Source organism: Myotis nattereri (assembly GCF_964212035.1).
Source record: "Myotis nattereri genome assembly, chromosome: 10".
NCBI classification, from domain to species: Eukaryota; Metazoa; Chordata; class Mammalia; order Chiroptera; family Vespertilionidae; genus Myotis; species Myotis nattereri.
The window spans coordinates 29,411,742-29,432,925 of NC_138085.1; the positions used below are offsets into that span (position 1 = coordinate 29,411,742).

General features: G+C 40.5%; 1 protein-coding gene across 1 annotated transcript in view; it reads right to left on the bottom strand.

Annotated features, from left to right (window-relative positions):
- The window catches only part of KDM3A (lysine demethylase 3A), a 59,273-nt gene extending 38,317 nt beyond the window's left edge, over positions 1 to 20,956 (bottom strand). The window contains exons 1-9 of the mRNA XM_081101022.1: positions 20,716 to 20,956; positions 20,013 to 20,216; positions 13,339 to 13,494; positions 11,804 to 11,914; positions 8,225 to 8,327; positions 7,139 to 7,263; positions 6,828 to 6,900; positions 6,629 to 6,717; positions 105 to 268 (exon numbers count right to left, since the gene is read on the bottom strand). Of these exons, the coding sequence (XP_080957148.1) occupies positions 105 to 268; positions 6,629 to 6,717; positions 6,828 to 6,900; positions 7,139 to 7,263; positions 8,225 to 8,327; positions 11,804 to 11,914; positions 13,339 to 13,494; positions 20,013 to 20,186 (995 nt within the window). The 5' untranslated portion in view covers positions 20,187 to 20,216; positions 20,716 to 20,956. The remainder of the gene's footprint in view (positions 1 to 104; positions 269 to 6,628; positions 6,718 to 6,827; positions 6,901 to 7,138; positions 7,264 to 8,224; positions 8,328 to 11,803; positions 11,915 to 13,338; positions 13,495 to 20,012; positions 20,217 to 20,715) is intronic.
- Between the last annotated feature and the right edge of the window lie 228 nt (positions 20,957 to 21,184).

A 21,184-nucleotide genomic window follows, 5' to 3' on the forward strand; every position in this document is an offset into this window, starting at 1 on the left:
AAGGCTTGCCACCTGAGCAATGTAAGCTCAGGTAGGAAGAACCATGACTAAAATAGGTTTTCTTCTTATGATTAAACATCTTTCACAGATAACAGATCACTTACCCTGGAGGAAGTTTGGCTCCAAGGTTAGGTGGAGAACTGGCGGCATGGGGAACACCCTGCTGTCTTGGGTCCTTACTAGGCGGAGTGGCTGCAGTGCAGCCAAGTAGTATATCCTTAAAAACTGCTGTGCGAACAGACTGTATAGGACACACACTGGGAGAAGCCTAAAAGATACCAAACCAACAGATATTAAAAGGAAAAGTCCCTCGTTGGGGAAATACAAAGTGCTAGCGAGATTCAATTTTATTTGTTTGATTTATATTAACCAGTGTAATACCTACACCAGATAAAAAGAACACAGGAGAACAAGCGATAAATCACAAAATTAAGGATTTATATCTGAAGGCTGTTAATTAAATCACTCTGGTTTTTCACAAAACTTGTCTTCCTATAAAACGTAAGGACAGAACTTTTTTCACAGACCTCTGACTCATTATGTGAAGAAAATGCAGCCAGGTAGCAATTACTTCAATAATGCAATGCACAGAAGTGAGCTTTTAACAGTCTTCAAATGGTGGCAGCTTCACATGCATTCAGTTTAATATTGTTTGAGTGCCCACCACGCACTTATTGTGTAGGCTGGCAGGAGACCAGACCACATAGGACTCTTGTAGGCAGTATGCCTAATGGATACCAATATAAGCCTTTACTATGCAGTAAAGGTTGAGGACATGATTCTTGTTCTTATGTGGCTCATCAACTCACAAAGGTCATCCCATGCTGCAAAAAATACCAAGTCAGGCTGTGGGACAGGCTGGGACATACATCTCCTTCCATTCCCATGTAGTGTTTCATCTTTACAAAACTGTAAGTAATGAGCCCACTTCTTCCTAGTTTGTACTAGTCACAGAAATAAACCTCCCATCATGAGAAGAAAATGAAACTCAACTCCAGACAACTAAATAGTCTATGGCTAACCCAGGTGAGACCCATTCACCATCTTCACCAGCCTCAAGTCACGTGCCCTCTCAATCCTGTCTCTTTCATACCAGTTACCTTCATGTTTACCTTACTCCAAACCTAAACTTGAAGAACTGTCAAAGTTTCATCTTCTAGTCTTTAACCTCTAGATCTAGAACAACTTTCCTTAGTAAGTTTTTTAAACCTCACAATCCTGAGTAGATTTATTTACATGTAGTCTAGTCATGAACCCTTTTCTCAGACATTTACTCTGGAGACCTTGAAAAGACTGTCTAGTATATGCTAAACAGGAATATTAAAAAATAAGAATGTGCTTAATCACTATCAAAGTTTGGCATACTGTCAGACTATTTTAAAGTACTAAATTATCTGATCGGATACTGTACTATTTAGTCCAATCAATTCTGGCAAACTATTAGTTCAGTGCTCCCCAGAAGGATTTTTGGGGGAGGCTTTGTCAATTATAAGAATATCTTTGGGACAGTCAAATTTACTTCTTTAGACCTCAGTTTCCTAATCCTTAAAATGAGGAAATTAGATAGTTTATTCCCAAAGTCCTTTTCAACTCTATAATTCTCCTATTAAAGACCAGCCTCCCAGAGTTTAACTGCCATGTCATTTCAAAATGCTTATTCAAGCCCAGCCAGCATTGCTCAGTGGTTGAGCATCAACCTATTAACCACAAGGTCACAGTTGGATTCCTAGTCAGGGCACATGCCCGGGCTGCGGGCTCCATCCCCAGTGTGAGGCGTATAGGAGGCAGCCGATCAATGATTCTCTCTTATCACTGATGTTTCTCTCTCTTCCTCTCTGAAATAAAAAAATATGTATTTTAAAATGCTATCCAAGGTTCACTTTTATTAAGCATCTCCCCTCATATCATCTTCCTTATTCTCAACTATGTTTTAGTTGATGCACTAATACAATTAATACCTTTTCTTAAATTACTCTCCTGAGAGTAACATACTTAAGAGATTTAGATTCTAAACCTAGGCATAATTTTTTATTTTGTATATCCACTGAACTGCTCAAGTCAAAAAACCCTCTGCCTAATTTTCCATATCCAACCAATGAGCCAGTAAATGCTGCCTCTGTGGAATCTATCCATTCCTTTCCATGCCACCACTACCACCATCTTCCCCCAGGTTCCATGTCTCCTAACTGGCCTGACTTCCTTCCATTTTTGCCTGAACCTTTTGCCCCAAATTTCTTCGACTACAGAGCAATCCTTATGAAATATGAATCAATCAGAATATGGCACTCTACTGACTACAAGAATTCTATGTGGTCTGGTCTCTACCAACCCCCTCCACTCATCTCATATTCCTCTTGTCCACACTGCTCCAACTACACCACCTTATTTTCTGTTTTTCTAATGTTCTAAGCTCTTTCTTGCCTGCGCCTCTGTACTTGCTATTCCACCTGTCTGCAGTTTTCATGCGGCTGGCTGGTTCCATCCTTTTGCCCTCCTATCTGCTCAATTGTCACCTCCTCAGAATCTCTGATCACCCTTTCCATAGCAGTGCCTCACAAGTCACTCCCTTACTCTTTATCACATCACCATGTTTGGTTTCTCACTGCATTAACCCACTGTGAAAGTACCTTTATTTAAATTACCTTTTTACTGTCAGTTTCTTTGCAATGTAATTTACACTCCTAAGGGCAGAGACCCTGCTTATATCCACTGTTATAGCTCATAAAGCCAGCCACATAGTAGATGCTCAATGAATAAATCTGGTGTAATGCATGAGTGAATGAATGCAGCTAGCATTTAGTATTTCAAAATTGCTATAATTCTTATGAGTTACCTCAAGAATCAGGCATTTAGGACATACTACTCAATAAAATTTGTTCAAAGGAAAGAGGGATGGAGGAATGGAGGGAAGGAAGGAGCAATCTGCTATAACTCACCACACCAAGAAAAAGATTTGGAGAGGAGTGGCAACAGCGGCACAGTGGTAAAGGGTATTGGGCTTTGGTACTGGACCTTGGTTTGAATTCAGTCTCTGACCACTTCCTGGCACGTTATTTAACCTAAGTTTCAGTTTCCTCAATAAAAAGTGAGAGCAATGAAGTTTACTCTGGAGGGCTGTGCTTTACTGCAGTACCTGGCACATTGATCAGCTGTCTAAAAGTAGAGCAACATCCTAAAACCTTTCTCAGTTCAGTCACCATGGTTAGAGTTATAGGATGCTTTTCTTTTAAGAAACAGAAGTACATCACTCTACAACTTTCCTAAGAGTTAGCTCAAGAGGAATAGGGCTTCAGTTCCAAAGCCCATCTTGACACCACTGCACTGGCCTGACTCGACAAGGGTCAAAGTTTCTTCTTACCTGAAGAGTTTTCCCTGAAGGTCTTCTATACCAGTCATGGCAATAGTTCCTCCCTGCCAGCAGATGAAGATAATATAATTGAGTGTTTAATGGTACTCTAAAAAGGACACTGCTGGCTCGCACTCCTTAGCTGACTCTCTCAATTAACCAAGCAACTCTGAGGAACAGTCTGTTAGGCAGAGAAGACCTTCAAGGAGCCAGATGCTACTGGCAAACAAGTTTATTTTATCCAAAAGTACTCATCAAAGCAACCAAGAGCATCCTCTATCTATTCCCAAACTTCTGTCATCCAAAGACCACCTTAAAAGTAACCTCTGTGCCAGTCCACACATCTGGGAAGTGCAAACACAGTGAGGCGTGTGCCATGTGTGTTACTGTGCTCATCTTTCACTCCATTAAATGAACTCTCTTTTCCCACTTCTTCCACTATCTCTCCAGCTCTCTTGAAATCTCAGCCAGGCCAATGTTTCCAAAACAGGCCTGATGATAAGAATCACGTAGGATAAAAAAGAATATTTACTGACATTCACAATATAACATAAAGGAATCAAGGAGTATGATTTTTAGTTTTAAAAAAAAAAAAAAAAAAAAAAAAAAAAGAGGCTGAACATCCATGAATAGACGGGGGGTGGGGGGGGGTGGGGGGGTGGGGGGGTGGTGGAGAAGGAAGACAGGTATCCAAAATGTAAATAGTGAGATCTCTGTTATATGATGTTTTTTTTCCTTACTATGCTTTTTTACGTTAACAAATTCAGTTTCTCATTTTAGATGCAGAAGTTAAGACACAAATAGGTTAAGAGAGGACTTAACCCACAGCCAAAATGCAGGCTTTAAAACAGAACAGCCCTAGCCGGTTTGGCTCAGTGGACAGAGTGTTGGCCTGTGGACCAAAGGGTCCTGGATTCGATTCCAGAGAAGGGCGCGTACTTTGGTTGCAGGCTCCTCCCCAGCCCAGCCCTGGTCGGGCACATACAGGAGGCAACCAATCGATGTGTTTCTCTTATATCAATGTTTCCTCCCTCTTTCCCTCCCTCTAAAAATCAATGGGAAATGTCCTCGGGTGAGGATTCACACACACACACACACACACACACAAACCAAACCAAACCAAACCAAACCAAACCAAACCAAAAAAAGCTTCTATGGTGCCCAACGATTATTTTATACAAACCTACTAAGGTGAACAATATGCTGAGAGAGATAAAAAAGACATGCTCCCTGCCTTAAAAATATGAATCTGGTAGAGAGGATCACTTATTTTATGTATTCTTTCTCTTTCTCTTTCTCTCTCTCTTTCTCTCTCTCTCTCTTTCTCTCTCTCTCTCTCTCTCTTCCCCCCCCCCCACCCCCCGTGCATGAAATTCGTGCACAGGTAGGGTCCCTAGGCCTAGCCAGCGATCAGGGCAATCAGGGCCTTCTGGCTGCCAGCCTGAGCCTTCCTTCACTCTGCACCACCACCTGGTGGTCAGCGCACGTCATAGCAAGCGATAGAACTCCAGGTCTTCTGGTTGAACTCTGGAGGGGACACTTTGCATATTAGGCTTTTATTTATATAGATTACCACATTCCACAAGTAACTCCTTGAAGGTTATAAATTGACTTGCTCAACTACCTGTCCAAAGACTGGTAAACTTGACACTTTGAAGAACTGGTACCTTCCCCCACAGGAGGTCCTCACTGACCCCAGTCCTGCCTATATCCCAGGTTGCTTCTTCCAGGATCCATCAGGATGCCATTTGCTATTCCTTGGTCCCCTCCCCACCACAACTTCATGTGGCTTTCCTTTTCATCACGCCAACATTTATACTGATACATTCTGTGACAGGCAACACCCAATCAACTTCTTCAAACTGGCCTGTATTACCACTACCCAAGATCACTAACAATTTATCCAGTGTCAAAACCTTTCTCTTTTAGCTTCTAATGCTGTGGATTACTTGACAATATCCTCTGTGAGCTTAACTCTAAAAGGCAATAATCACTTACTTGGCGTCCTTACTACAGTAGTTCCTCTTTATCTGCTATTTCACTTTCCATGGTTTCAGTGACCGGCTATTAACCATGGTCCAAAAATATTACATGGAAAATTCTAGAAACAATTCAGAAATTTTAAATTGTGCACAGTTTTGAGAAGTATAAAATCTTGCCCCATCCTACCCAGGGTGTGAAGCAGCCTGCTATCCAGGGTATCCACTCTGTACATGCTACCCAAATGCTGGTCACTTAGGAGTAAGGTAGGTTATCAGATCTACTGCCATTATATTGCACTGTTTGTATTCAAGTTACCCTATTTTACTTACTAATGGGCCAAAATGCAAGAGACCCTGGCCATTTGGCTATGGCAAAGACCAGCCATAAATGTTATCATAAGTATCTGTATAGTAAAAACATTGTAAATGTATGGTTTGATATAACCCGTGGCTACGGGCATCTACTGGGTATGTGTATGTGCCTTAGAATGTATCCCTTTCAAAGAAAAGGGGGGACTACTGTACATTACTTCATCCTTGTAAATTTTAAGGCGAAAATGAAAGGTAGTAATACTAATTTCCATAATTACCTCTTCAATCTTTCCTGAACAACCTGATCAGACCTATGCACATAGAAGGAAGATAGGGGTATTAGATACTTTGATTTACAAAGTTGTTAGTCAAGTATCAAAGTTCCTGTTGCTTATATAAAGGTTTGATATTCAGGAAAGCCAATCATTCCCAGATGCTCAGATTCTTAAGTGCTGTCCTAACTATTTCAGAACAGAATTAAGTCCAATATTCGAACTCACAGTGACCTTTATAGAAGACTATACTTTTTGGGGCAGAAATTATAAAGACAGACCAACCACTTCCTTCAAAAAATGAGTATCCAGTCATAAATGACCAATCAAACCTTGTCATTATTGAGGAGGTAGGAGTCCTATTTCAGTACCAAATCTACTCAGAAATTTAAGGTTCTTGCCCTCTTCTCATTCCAGGAATTCTTCCAATTTCATACACAACAACTCAATTTACCTTCATAAACACCTCCATATGATGAAATTTTCAAATCTATTGGGAATTTTCAGAAAACATCAAACAAAAAATTTTTGCCCAAAAATAGTGAACCAGAAATTTATATGATCTCTACCTGCTTGAGGGAAGAAATTATGGCCAAGCTCTGGAATAGCAAAGAATAGCAGAGAAAGAAGACAGCTTTACAACCACTAAACAAGCTGGCCATGCACTGCTAGGGTTAAAGAACACTCCAGGCAAATGACAAAATTAATCAAGTTACCTCAGAGCAAGATTTTGCTTGTTTGGAAACTACGCTTCCGTTATTCTCAGAAGACTTGCGTTTCACAGCTCCAGTTCTTGTAATATTACCTAAAATATTTAAAAATAATTAAGTTGGCTTCCCTATTTCCTTTAACATGAGGATAAAGGGGAAAGACAGGAAGAAAAAGGAAGATTTTAACCAGACAATATTATCTTACCACATGTCACAAAGTTATCATGTACAACTTCAACATGAATCAGTGATGGATCAACAATTTTCAGTGCTGGAATCTTAAAAATAAATAAAACAAAGATAATGAAAAATTAGAAAATTCTCTGGAACATACCAGAAATTAGCTCTTTTAACATAATAGGAACTTCTTACAAATAATTTAAGATAATTGTGACATTTCCCTTTCTACTCTAATATGTTAACATAATAAAGGTGTTTAGCTCCTTTAAGATATCATAATTCCTTTTTATAATTACCTTCCCCTGTCATATTACATGCAATTGTCATCATCTTTACCTCCTCACAGTTGACTTGAAGAGTTTTGGATGCTGGGTTTCCACTTATAACAGTTGCGGAAAACCACTGAGTTGATGGGTCCAAGCTATAAATTTTTACTTCAGAACCAACTAAGTTTTTGTCACCTTAAAAGAAATAAAAATTTTAGAGCAATTTGGATTATCTTTCAACAGCACCATCATCCAAGATAATCTTTTCTGAAATCGTTTATAAAGGTAATAGACAAAAGTAAACATTAACAGATATTTCATAAACAAGAGAAGAAAGACATTTCCACAAAGCTAGGAGAAAATTTAAAACTTTTTATTTTAAAGCTCCATTCTCCTATTGATTTATCTTAGAGTGGCAATATATTTACTTTAGCATTTGTATCAGATCAAATAGTTCAGAAAACTCATTGAGCTCTAACTCACTGTCCTAGAAAGAGTCCTTAGAAGATGCAAAAATTCAGGAACCCCAACAGAACTGCTAAGTCTGATAAAAAGACTTCGTGCCTGGTCAGCATGGCTCAGTAGTTGAGTGTTGAACTATGAACCAGGAGGTCTCGGTTTGATTCTCAGTCAGGTCACATGCCTGGGTAGTGGGCTTGGTCCCCAGTGTGGGGTGTGCAGGAGGCAGTCAATCAATGATTCACTCTCATCACTAATGTTTCTCTCTCTCTCTCCCCCCCCCTCTTCCTTCTTCTCTGAAATCAATAAAAAATGTATATTTAAAAAAGACTGATTGTAAAACTGAACAAGAAACTCAATAACAGTAAATGGGAAACTCAGGATTACCAAATTAATGTTTCCTCAATTTTATAAGACTGGAATTCCAAACATATCAAATTCCATGTCTAAATATAGCTGAACTTTTAAGATATCTAGCTTACTTCTATAGTTTTCACATAATCCCCGAACGGTCCAAATTTCAAAGGCTTTAGAATATATTATAGAATACAAAGTCCTTCAATCATCTAGTTGCATGGGAGAAAGCAGCAAAGGAATTTCTAAAAAATTAGAAACTGCAATGAAAGGAGTGAAAGGGGCTAAAACATAGCTTTTCTTAGAAGCTAATCATTGATCAACTCATGAACTATCCACATACCTTGTAAAAGATGGCTTTCATCCAAATGTTTCACAATCAAAGCTTGAAATTCTTTACTGACATCATGGTTGTCCATAAGGGAAAGTCGAAGACGGTTTACATCCTGAGAAATGGAGGATCATTACATTTTAAGGTAACAAATAAAAAGAGTTATTGTAATTCCAGTGGATATTTTAATCAGTTTAATCAGAGAGGTTAAAGTACTATCAATTAGCCATTTGATGGCACCAATGAACCAGACAGGTCATAACAGGAAACCAAATGAGCACAAGACTAAGGCAGACTGAAGGGAAGTCACCCCAAGATAAGAGCAAGACAAATACTAAGAGTGGCTCAAAGCATAATTTTAAATAAGACATAACTTTGGTTATGGGAAACATAATAAGCACACAAATGAACAGGTGAATCCATGTCCAAAACACCAGGGTAAAAGACAGAGAAACAGAGATCCATACTGTCAGCTCACTGACATTGCTGTTTTTAACAAATCATTTCACACAGAATCATTTAACCTAACTAGAATTCCAAATGCAGTCTTCAATAGTAAAGGGGTGGAGGGTGATGATGACAAAATTTGAATGAACAGCCTAAATCTTCAGTGAGCCAGTTCTGAAACACTAAATTCTTGGCAGTGGTTCTGTTTCGGGCACTATTCCAGTCTTCTGGCTTTGTGCATACACTCAGTTATAAATGTATACAGAAACTGTCTTTAGGAATAAGCTGCCAACCCAAACTATATTGCACAGAAGCCCTTCCAATACCAGGTTGTCATGCTTTTCTGCCACTGTGAATGGCTAAAAATAAGTTATATTAGAAAAGATAACTAGTCTTTTAGAGGCCATTCTGGGGAAATGCAAGTAATATTAGACTTAACCTAGAGTCTTCATAAGAGCTCAACGTTAATTACCAGAATGTGTCATCTGTGAGGGTTTTTTCCCCTCACGCTACTGCAATTTCAAAAAATCTAAATGTGTTCCTACTCCTATGAGACAAAACAGCACAGTAATAGGGAAAACCACAAAAGGCTAAAGAAGTTAAAATAATTCTACTCAGCTTAGGAGAGTTTTAGGCTCATCAAAAGTGCCAGAGAGTTGACCTGGACACTTTGTCTTTTTTCTTAACCACAGATAACTGAGCCAAATTCAATCCAAAAGGCAGACCTTAAGTTTCAATACCAACGTTTACATCGACTAAATGATTTTCGGACTCTCTGTGCATTACTTAGACAAGCATCGTACTGCAGTAATCACATCCCTCAACCTAGAGTTTCACACAGAAGCCTGATGTGACCATATCCATAAGGGAATAATACCCTGAAGCACCAAACTTTGACCACTGTTGTCATCAATAAAAGTCAAGAGCACGCCACAGTCTCTCTCAATTGTTATACAAAACAGCATTCACACTGATGGCCACAGTGCATCTCCCTGAGAAAAAATAAACTTCCTATCACGATTTTTCTTTTTCCATCTCAATAGACAAAATTATGAGTTCTATTTAACTGAAAAGCTTGAACGCCTGCAAGATATAAAACAGAACTGTCCTGGAGAAAAAAATGCTAACAAGTAAAATATACTCTATCACTATGTAAAGCAAGATATAGCCACAGTCCCTCCTATATGTTCCTCAGTCCCTAAGAGCAAGTCATTCTTTCTTTTAAGGCAGGAAAAATATCAAGATGCCTTATCTAATATATGAAGGTAACTGGCACCTGAAGTTAAATAAAAGCATCTCCCCCTGTTCCACTTACTTAAACATCATAAAATAAGTGAGTGAACCTGTTTTCACTCACTTCTAAGATGTGGAAGTAAAAGTGAGACGAGTAGAGGAAAAAGCCAGTGTTCTGGGTTTTCTAATTCAGGGCCAGCAATGGCAATACCCTTTGGCCCTAGATTGCCTTTAAGCAACATAAACAGGGTGAATTGTTCTACAGGTCACTGAATAGAAGAAAGTAAAGGGGATTATTAAGCTTTCTAAGTGACATCTAAAAGATGAATATTATTATAAGACCAACATTATTCCCAAGGTATTGATCTGTGGAGATAAATTAACCTGTGTGTTCTTCCCCTCCTAACAACTTCGTAATAAAGAAAACAATCCCCTATGAAGAAGATACAGGAGCCTAAATGTTGTGAAGAAAAAGGTGGGAATTTTACAAGCTAAGTGGAAAGAACACACACACTCACACTCAGTTCTCATTCATGGTAGTTATGTTCTATTAAGTCACCACAAACACTGAATTAGTGAACACTGAACCACTGCTCCTAGAGGAAAGATAGGGTTAGGTTCTTTCAAGCCTCTGGTCACATTTTCATCAACTGATCAATATATAACCTTGTTTTATGTGTGTTTCTGTTGTAAGATACATTATTTAGCATATATTACTGCATTATTAGCCTTGAACTCAAGACCAATAGCTTATTTAACACATGTATCTTCTCCCTAAGACAAATCACAACCTTCCTGTATTTAGGAACACTAGATGAAGCGTCAGCACTTCTTTTTTTTTTTTTAATTTTCACCTGAGGATATGTTTCTTGACTTCAGACAAAGAAAGGGACAGAGATAAAAAATAACATCTAGGTCAGAGAGAAATATTGATCAGGATCAAACCTGCAACCCTTTGGTGTACAGGATGGTGCTCCAATCAACTGAGCCACTGACCAGGGCCAGCACTACTTTTGAGGGCCATTTTAAAAAGGGAAATCATCAACAGAAAGCACCAAAATTCAGCACAAAGTATGTCTCGAAAATAGTTTTTTTTACAATACGAGAGATGAAACAAGAAGGCAGAATACCACCTTACTTGACCTCAGCTGGGAACATGTGTCAAACAATTCAAATTTTTTGTCACTCTGGACATGTCTGTGAAAGCACCAAAGCATTGATTTTGGGGTTAGAAATATATTTTAGCAAGTAGGCAAATTCACAAATACAGAATCCATAGCTAATGAGGGCTAACATATATGTGTATATATGTGTATATAGATATATGTACACACAGAATGATAGTCAATCTTTTAAAAAGTATTGTCCTATCGCCTAGGTGTTTCCACACACACACACACACACCATTAATTATAGTACCTTTGTCCTTCCAATTTCATACAGTTGGCACTAACCCAATGACTAACACTGAGGGATAATGCCTAACAATTATCTGTTGATGGGATCGGTTCTTTTCTCTGTTAAGATATCTGAATTAGCCTCAGCCAGTTTGGCTGTGTATTTAGAGCGTCAGCTGGCGGACCAAAGGGTCTCAGGATTGATTCCCGGTCAAGGGCACGTTACCTCAGTTGCAGGCTCGATTTCCAGCCCCAGCTGGGGCATGTACAGAAGGCAACCAATCAATGTGTCTCTCACATCAATATTTCTCTCTCTTTTTCTCTGTCCTCCCCCCATCCCTTTCACTCTCTCTAAAAAAAAAAAAATCAATGGAAAAAATATCCTCGTTTAGGATTAACAACAATAAAAAAGATACCTGAATTAGAGCAATCAACATCAATATTTTAGTTCTCATGTTAAAGGACAATTTTATAAATTCTGTTTTTAGCATTTAATAATGTTTCTGTGTTATACCTGTATAGGCTTCAAAAGGTCTTTAGAAAGAAATACTCTCTGTTGATCTCCTAGAAAGCGAATGGAAGTTATGGATCCCAAACCAGCTTTGTCCAACAGAGATTTGTATACCTAAAACAAAACAAAAGAAAACATTTTGGCATCATAACTGCTGTCAGCATAATTCTGGAAATGGGGAATGGTAATATTGCACACATGCAGGAAGAGAGAAAGCCATTAAGTTTTTTATTCACTGCAAGTATCTCGTTAACAACTATTTATGCAACCACAACAAGAGCACACAATTTTTATCCAATCAATAATTTAAACCACATACACATTCGGGAGTTATTAACATACAAGTCTGGGCCCAGAGACACATGGCTTCCCCAAATTTTATGCAAAAAATTATGTGTGCATATATTTTCCTAGAGAGACAGGACCATATTTTTAGCAAATTCTTAATAGTTGGGAGAAAAAAAAAATACAAAAAGCAAAAGAGCAAAATGCAACTTTAACTAAAACCCTGCATCTCTCAAAAGTCTCTAAAAGCTGTTCTGACTCATGGGCAAACCTTCAATTTGCCAGCACAGCACACAAGGCCCTCCATAATCTAGTCAGCCTTTCAGTCATCTTCCGAGCCTTTCCACCTACCCAAATCTGCCCCTTCCACCTCACGCCCCGGCTCATGTCTCATAAAACCTCAAATGGCCTCTCCAAACATAGTAATAACTCTTTTCCTCTAACTTAATGATGTGGAAATGGCACAATCATATCCTGACTGTATCTTCAGAGCCAGAGAATATTATGACCCAGGGGGAAACTTAGAGGCCATGAGATCAAGACTGGAAACCCTTCCAGGAGCCAGGCAACAGCCATTATTCAGTTCTAAGAACTGCCACAAGGCTCAAGTTTTGACATATCTTATGGTTTTTTTCAAAAGAAACTGGAAATCTAGATTTTTAAGTGAACATTCCATATTCTTTTTTTTAAAATATGTTTTTATTGATTTTTAGAGAGAGAGGAAGGGAGACAGAGAAATAGAAACATCAATGAGAAACATCATCAAGTGGCTGCCTCCTGCATACCTCATACTGGGGATCGAGCCTACAACCTGGCATGTGCCCTCACCAAGAATTGAACCAGTGACCTCCTGGTTCACAGGTCAAGGGTCAACCACTACACTCCACATTCTGAAAAGCAGATAACTAATTTAAATTTTCTTAAAACACTGTGAGGGTCAAATCAAACAGATCTGTATGTCTGAGTATGTCTCCTAGTTCCCGACCTTTGACCTTTGGCATTCCCCACATTACTTCCATCCCTAGTTTTCAAGTGAAGAAAATAAGGCCCAAGAAGTTAAGGGCCCAGAGCTCCTAGCAGGACTAACCAAAGACCCAGGGTGCTCTTATGACTCATCTACACTGACATATATCTATATTATTATTTTCCAGAGGGCTGAATATAGGTATCACATACATATTTTTCTTGTTTCACTCATAACGGATGAAATGCCCTTTTCTCGTTGAGTTCAATAAGCCCAAGTTTTTACTCACTATCGCAGGCCACTGTACAATGCGTTCAGAAATCTCAGGACACTTTCGTTCCGCCAAAACCAAGTTATGCTCTACTAAAAATGCTCTCCTCAGAAGGCCGTAGACTTCTATCCATCTTCTCTTCCTCCAAGATTCCCCATCAAACTCCACACACACCTAGACAAACAGAAGGGGGGAAAAGTAGATTTGATTAACAAAAATAAACAGAAAAAATGCTCAAGTTGAATTATACCCTTTTTATTCTACTCAAATATCTGAATGTACTGTTCCCCTTTCCTGCTCTTACTTTTCTTCACACAATAAACTATCCAGACATGGATCAAGCTCTGGCTCCCAAACCACTTTGGGAAGCCGAAATCAAGGGCTTTGAGGGCCAGTCCCTGCCCCCAAAGTTACCTCTCAGGAGCCCACAAAGCACAGAACCCCCGTGTAGAAGGTTCTTACATATGTTAATTAGACATCAGAGTTTAGAATTAAAGACAAATTTAAAAGAAGTACTAATTGCTTAGGACTGTAACTCTATGTTGACATTGTTTGTGAGCTTAAGATGACTCCCCATGACCACAGTCCACCACTTGCTTTTGAATTCCCCTGGTATCAGTGGGATTTAGCACAAGACCTAATAGATGGCACAGCCTCAGAAATCCCTGTCAATTGAATAAGCTGGGAAATTTACCCTAGCATCTAAGACTACTTTGCCAAATAGACAAGCAAGTAATTGATAAATTATCCCAGAGTTTTCCAGGACTACCTCTAGCTTCTTATATGAAAGTTAAACTACAATGGAAATACCATTTTCCAAGTAATTGTGAAAATTTCTGCCTCAGAGCTGCAAAATATGTTTTAACCCTAAAGCTAAAACCCTTACAATTTGTATATTCTAAGACATAAAAAAAAAATTCACTCCAAAAGTGGGTCTCTCACCCAGAAATAGAAACATTCACAAAACCTTTAATTTGATATAAATCTATCAAAACACCCTAACTTACTTATTAACCCATTATGAACACACTACCCCTTAATTTATTCTAAACTTTTTAATGGGTTGGGGATTTTTTGTATTTTAATTTATATAAAATAGACTTCCTCAATATTTGGTGTAACAGTCATTATTTGACTTAAAATTCTTCCTCTTACTAAAAAGGCCTTTCATTTTTTTATTTCAAGTAATTAGTTAATAATTCTATAGCACTGTTCATAATTTCAGACAGTATCTCCCCTTTTAACCTTTAACTTAAAGAAAGTTTAGATAACTTCCATTTATCTGTCAGAACCAAATTAAAAAATCCTTTTCTCAAAGAAGTCCAAGAGAGGCTTCCTTGCTAACTGTACTCAAAACACTGTACTTCTCCTTCCCAGCACTTAACCACATTTTGAATTATTGATTTGTGGTTACCTGATTGACATGTTATAAATTCTAATAGGTCGAAGTCTGTGTCAGCATTTACTTACCACTGTGTTTCACTGGTATCAGTCCCAAGTCACTACTCAAAGACTTGCTGAATAAATTTCTCTCTGAATTACCTTCTGTTCTCTCACCCATTTAGAAGGGAGGAAGTTCCTAACTGACATACTGTTAGTCCCTATCCCAAACCTCCCCCAGTTTTATGGTTATCAATGAAATTGAAGACCTACCCCAAACCCCAGCCCCCCAACAACAAAATGTGCATCCCTAACTTCCCAAGCAACTTCTCCCAAGAAGCTGCCTGTCTTCTTCATATGGCAGGCTTTTAACCTTGTAGTTATTAGAGAATAAGTGCAAATATGTCAATACTATTCTGTGACAAGGCTCCATGGGCTCTCTCTTTGGTTCTATGTATTCCATCCATCACTATAACCAACCAAATGATCCTTTCACAGAGGTGGTCAAAGACTGCCCATCCTCCTTTATTTCTATTTTCCTAGCCACAGAATTCAGGTCCTCTGGTATCTCCTCTTCTGACCCATATCACATCAACCTCAAACCCAAGCTAGCTTTGGATGACAGTTTTCCCATCACAGTGGAACAAATTTCAGAAACAGCTCTGGTTTGCATCCCATCTATATTCAAGTTTTCTTAGAATGAATTTAGGAGCATAAAATAAAATATATAGGATTACAAAGGAAACCAATTAACCTACACCCCAGGTTAAGAACCCTTGCTTAGAGCAGATTTTTGTGTATGACCTGCTGCACTCCCATACTGCCGGCAGTATTGGAATAAATGCTCATATGCTTTAAACAAACAAACCTTGCTTAAATCAAAGCTCTCTGAATCATGTTTTGATAGTTTAAAAATGAAAGTACTAACACCTACCCTTCACTGCATTGCTAGGTAGATTTTAAAGACAATTTATATAAAGTATCTGGCAAGGAGGCGAGGTAGTTTGAAAACCCCTGTGATAATTCAAATCTTAATTTATCTTAATTAATCTTAACTCCTCCAGTTAGGAATGGAGGAGAGAGGATCTTCAATATCATTATCTAACATATAATCCAAAATTTAGACAGGGTCTCTCTTTACATCCTAATTTTTGAATGAGTTGAAAATAAAATTTAGTTCCTTAAAAATAATTTAGTTTATGCCTTTGGGAGTATTAGGTTGCATTGGTCAAAAATTCACATTAATTCTGGTTTGAAAAAAAGATGACTTAAAAATATATATATATATATATTAAATGGTGTGGGGGTGAGTGTGGTTACAGTGGGAGTGGAAAGGACATCTGTAATACTTTCAACAATAAAGATAAGTTAATATATATGTGTGTGTGTATTTGTGTATAAATGTGTGTATTTACATACATATAAAATGAACCCAACAGATTGTGAGTTTTCTTCAACATTCCTTCGTTTCCTATTAAAACCACGTAGATCTTTTATTTGTGACTGAAGATTGAGTTATATACATATATGTATATAACTATAACATGTTATATATATGTACGTGTGTATATATATATATATATATGTATGTATGTATATATATATATCACCCCTCCTCCAAAACGTCTCTTCTGCATAAATTTATATGAAATGACATACCAGTAAGAATTCAAATCCAGGGGGAACTAAAGTGACTTGATCAAGCTCCTACAAGCTGACAGATGTAACTAGTTTTCGTTCTTCAAATTGTGTTCTTTCCTCCATGTTCCCTTGATGTATCTACAAAAATGTTATTTATGCTGTCTGACTCTAAAGGCCAAAAAGAGGTCTATTAATTATAATTCTTAACCTATCATTTCCAATATTGCTATTCCAGATAAAGACAATGTCACTGCTTCATTAGATTATTTCTCTAAACTGCTTTTCCATGTAGAGATAATAATTTTATGATTCCTTCATTTACTCATTCAAATATTTTGACAAACACTACACGCCAAGCAGTGTTCTAGGTACTAAGGATTTAAAGCCAGTACAGTGGGGCCTTGACTTACGAGTGTCCCGACTAACGAGTTTTTCGAGATACGAGCCGTCTCTCAGACAAAAGATTTTTTGCTTTGAGTTGCGAGCTAAAATTCAGGTTATGAGCCAGCTTCACATACCCCACCATTAGTTGGCGCAGCGAACGTCATAGTGAACACCACAACATCAGCCCAGCATCACATGTCTCACTCATTCACTTTAATGATTTGACATATAATTTGAGTTACAAGCTCAGTAACAGAACAAATTAAACTCATAAGTTAAGGCCCCACTGTAAAATAAAGTTTTCTAACTTCACTCTACCTGAATATTAAAATCTAGTGTTTAAGATCTGGAGACAAACTTGGGCAAGTTATTTAACTTCTTTAAGAGTCAATTTCTAACACTAAAATAATGTGATTTTACCATCTAGAATACTTACGAGGGTTAAACAAAGTAGTATTTGCCATATAATAAGCATTTAAAGTTATTGCTTCTCCATCTGAACTTATTTGTAATGAACTAGTTACATTGTATCAAGTAAGTGACTTTGTTACAAAGTCTCTCTCAAGGTAAAACAATGTTACTAAGCCTTGACCACAATAATATCCTAACTAACTAAGCAAATCAGTCTGGTTCTCAACCTTCCTAATGCCGCGACCCTGTAATACAGTTCCTCATGTTGTGGTGACCCCCAATTTCATTGTTACAAATTGAACATAATTAAAGCATAGTGATTAATCACAAAAACAATATGAAATTATATAAGTGTTTTCTGATGGTCTTAGGCGACCCCTGTGAAAGGATCGTTCAACCCCCAAAGGGGTCGCGACCCACAGGTTGAGAATCGCTGGTCTAGACAAACCTGTACTTCTACTAATACTAAAAAGTTGGGCCAGTGCTTGAATTTCTTTTTTTCTTTTATTTTTCAGTGCTTGAATTTCATTCATTCATATTCATTTCAGGCCCCAGTCCACCCCAAAATGAAATATCCCGAAACCCAGGTGTAAGTAAGGATGGTCAGTGACTCAGTTTAATTCCTGACTACACCGCATCAAGTACAATTCGGCTCTATTGTTTTAAAATTCTATGTTTTTAAACTTGGCTCTAAACTTAAGCCAATTATTTCATCTTCTATCAACTAAGGAAGATAGCAATAAGTCATAATTAGCATAAAGACATCAAGTAGATTTGTATCTTACATGAGACTCAGTTGTGAGGTCTGCAAGTAAAGCAAAAATCCAATATAAGTCAAAATTGTTCTTGAATTAAAATTCCCTGCAGTCTCCAGTTCAGGCACCTTAGTTCAGTGGAAAAGACACACAGCATAACCTAGATTCAAATCCTCCTCCCTCCATCACTTAGTAACTCATTATGAAAGTCTAGACAAGACTTCTTTTCCTAATTCTATTTCCTCATTCTGAAAATGAAGATATCACCACCACCTCAAAGGCTGGAAGTCAGGGGGATGTGCAGATTTAAAAGTATACTCATAAAGGACCCTCCTAGATTGCCTTCCCAACCCAACAGGGACTCAGTCACCCAAACACCTAATCTCTCATCATCTTCAGAAAGAACTAAAAACTATAAAGTTTAAATAAAATGTGTCCATTCAAATCACAGAAAAACAAATGCACAAGAGAAAGTTCTATTTGGCAGGTGAAGTAACCCACAACAACTATGACTGAAATCTAGTACACAAAGCCCATTTTATGGAGAAATACTATTAGCTTAAAGCCAACAGGTTGACCATCTCTGCACCTCACTACATTATTTCTGTAACATCAAAACCTGGTTTGCTAGGAGTGAGAGAGAGAAAATCAGGGATTATGATAATTAAGAGGGTGAACCCAGAAGGCAAAACTTCCTGGTTTAGAACACAGGCTGTCAACTCCTAGATATGTGACCTTAGGCAAAATACTTAATCTCCCCCAGCCCCAGAATTTCTATCCGTAAAATGGAGCAATATCAGTACCTACCTCCAAAGAACGGCTGTAAGGGCTAAATAAAATCATGGCTATGAAGTGCTCAGCATGATTCCTGGCACGTGGTTAAATGCTCACTGGTCACTCCTCCTTTTCAACATGAGACAAGGCTCACGACATAAACTTTAAAAATATATAACCACACACCCTTTTCCCACAACCCTTTGCAAGTAATTCAGGTTTGGGCATGCATGGTCCCCCCTTGAGAGTATTCAAATGAACGGTTTCAGAAACCAAAACATAGCCAACTGTCAATGCTAAAACTCGCTTCCCCTGTCTGAGCGGTTTCAAGAACCGGCAGCGATAATGAAATACCCATTGCCCAAGTTCAGAAATACTTTCTGTTCTGACAGTGCTTCTTCTTCCTTCACATCATCATCACTTCGCAGTCTTTGTTAGGGACCCCTTTTCAGTTATTTTTGCACAAAGGAGTCTTTGCTGGTACAAAGTAGTCACACCAATACTTCTATTAGGAAGTACAATCAGAATTCATCGCTTTTTGAAAAGATCTAACTGATAACGGTCCTGAGTGTGGTTCTGATGAACCCCCCCCCCCCCCCCCCCCCCCCCCCCCGGCCGCACTTGTTGTCATTGATCTCCCGCCCCCTAACCACCAAGGTGGAATGAATATTTCTAAACCATTCCTCCAGCACACCACGTCAGGGGCCGCTAGCTCCACCCACCCCTCCATATATGGTCTCTCCCACACGCCCCCGCAGGCTAATCAGCACCACCCGGAACCCGCTCCTCCCCGGAGCCACCATGAAAGGACAGATACCCACCCTCATCTGCATAATAGAACCAAGCTCCTCCCCCCCGCCCCCCCCCCCCACACACACACAGACAGACACGCACACTTTTCATTTCTAACGGGACTAAAAGTTTAAGGAGTTGGGTGAAGACATGAAGAGGAACGAACAAACAAACAAAAAAACCCACTGAAAGCACCTCCAAACACTAGCTTTAAATGGTCGATTCCAAACGTCACCCACTAGCCCAGCTTCACACTACCTACCTACCTACCACCACCACTCCCCCTCGGGAGACGGTACTCACTCACCCCGAATGGGGCACAGCGCTGGCAATGCCGAGACGTGTCTAGACAACCGATCCTAAAGCCCATGTTCAGACACCAGCGACTGGAGGCGAAACACACCTCGGCTCCACACAACCATTTCCAAACTTTCCAGGCCTCGTTTTTTCTGCACCTTCCCGAGGCCAACTTTCTGATCGCCCTTACCACAAAGGGGCAGCGAGCGGGGTGCTGCTGGCCGCGTCGGGGCGCAGACCGCCGGGGCCCAGCCTTACCTTCAGGTCCTTCTTGGTGACGTCCGTGTGGGAGACGGCGCGGATGGTCCCGGAGAGCCAGGGCCACTCGGCGACGCGCCCCACGTCCCAGCCGTCGTCGCGGTCGGCGGCGGACAGGCTGAGGAATCGCTTCCCCACCAGCACCGGCCAACTTTCTGCGAGCGTGAGCACCATGGTTTCCACGCCTGCAGGAAGGGCTCCTCCCTGCAAAAGCACAAAAACAACACGCCATGGGGGCGGCAGGTGGTCGGGGGCCAGCGAGAGGCGGGCGCGGGCGGAGGGAGGGAGGGGCCCGAACCCCGCTCGGAGGGCCAGACCCCAGACGGCGGCGGGGCGGAGCAGGACCCCCTCGCCGCCACCGCACCCTCTCCGCCCCCCCATCCCTCCCCCACAGCAAACACGGGCCCGAGCGCCGCGTGACCCTCTCGCTCTCCCAAGTTTCGCTTTTCTAAAACCTTAAACCTCAACGCAGAGAGAGTATGGGGAGAAATACTGGCGGCTCAAGCGGGTCTTTGAAAGTGATCGCCCCCCTCCTAGAAAGGAAGAGGCCCCGATGCCGAGCCCTGTCCCAGCCGGCCGAGTGCCCCCACGGTTCCGCACTTGCCCCGCCCCGACACCCCGCTTCCCGAACGCCCATCCCCGGGTGCCCCTCGCCCCCGCCCGCGGCGCACGGGCGGCAGGGCCGCGGGATCGATCCCCTCACCTTTCTCCCTCTGCTCCTCGCAGCCGAGGCCGCGGCACCCTCACCCCGCCTCCCTGAGTCACCCGCGGCTGCCGCTGTTTCCAACCAGCCAGCCGACTCCAGCTCTGACTTGGTTCAAGAGCTCTCACAAGACACGCACTGCCTCCCCGGCCCGCCCCCTCGGAGCCGCTGCCGCCGCTGATTGGCTCAGCCAGCGGAGCTGAGCGAGGCTCGTGGGGACAGAGCCGATCGCTATTGGCCCGCGTGGCCGGGGCGGGGCTAGAGGAAAAAACAATTCCTTGGCTGCCTCCTCCCTCTGCCCTCCCCCTTCCGACTCCCGGACGACCCCCATTAGGTTAAAGTACACACAACGTAAGCGAGGGATCCCTCCGCCACAGCCATTCTTCTCAGTGGTTGCCTCACGGAACGCAAAAAAGTCCAGCGAAATCGGTTATCAACTTTAGGGCCCAGAGAGGAACATTGCAGTGGT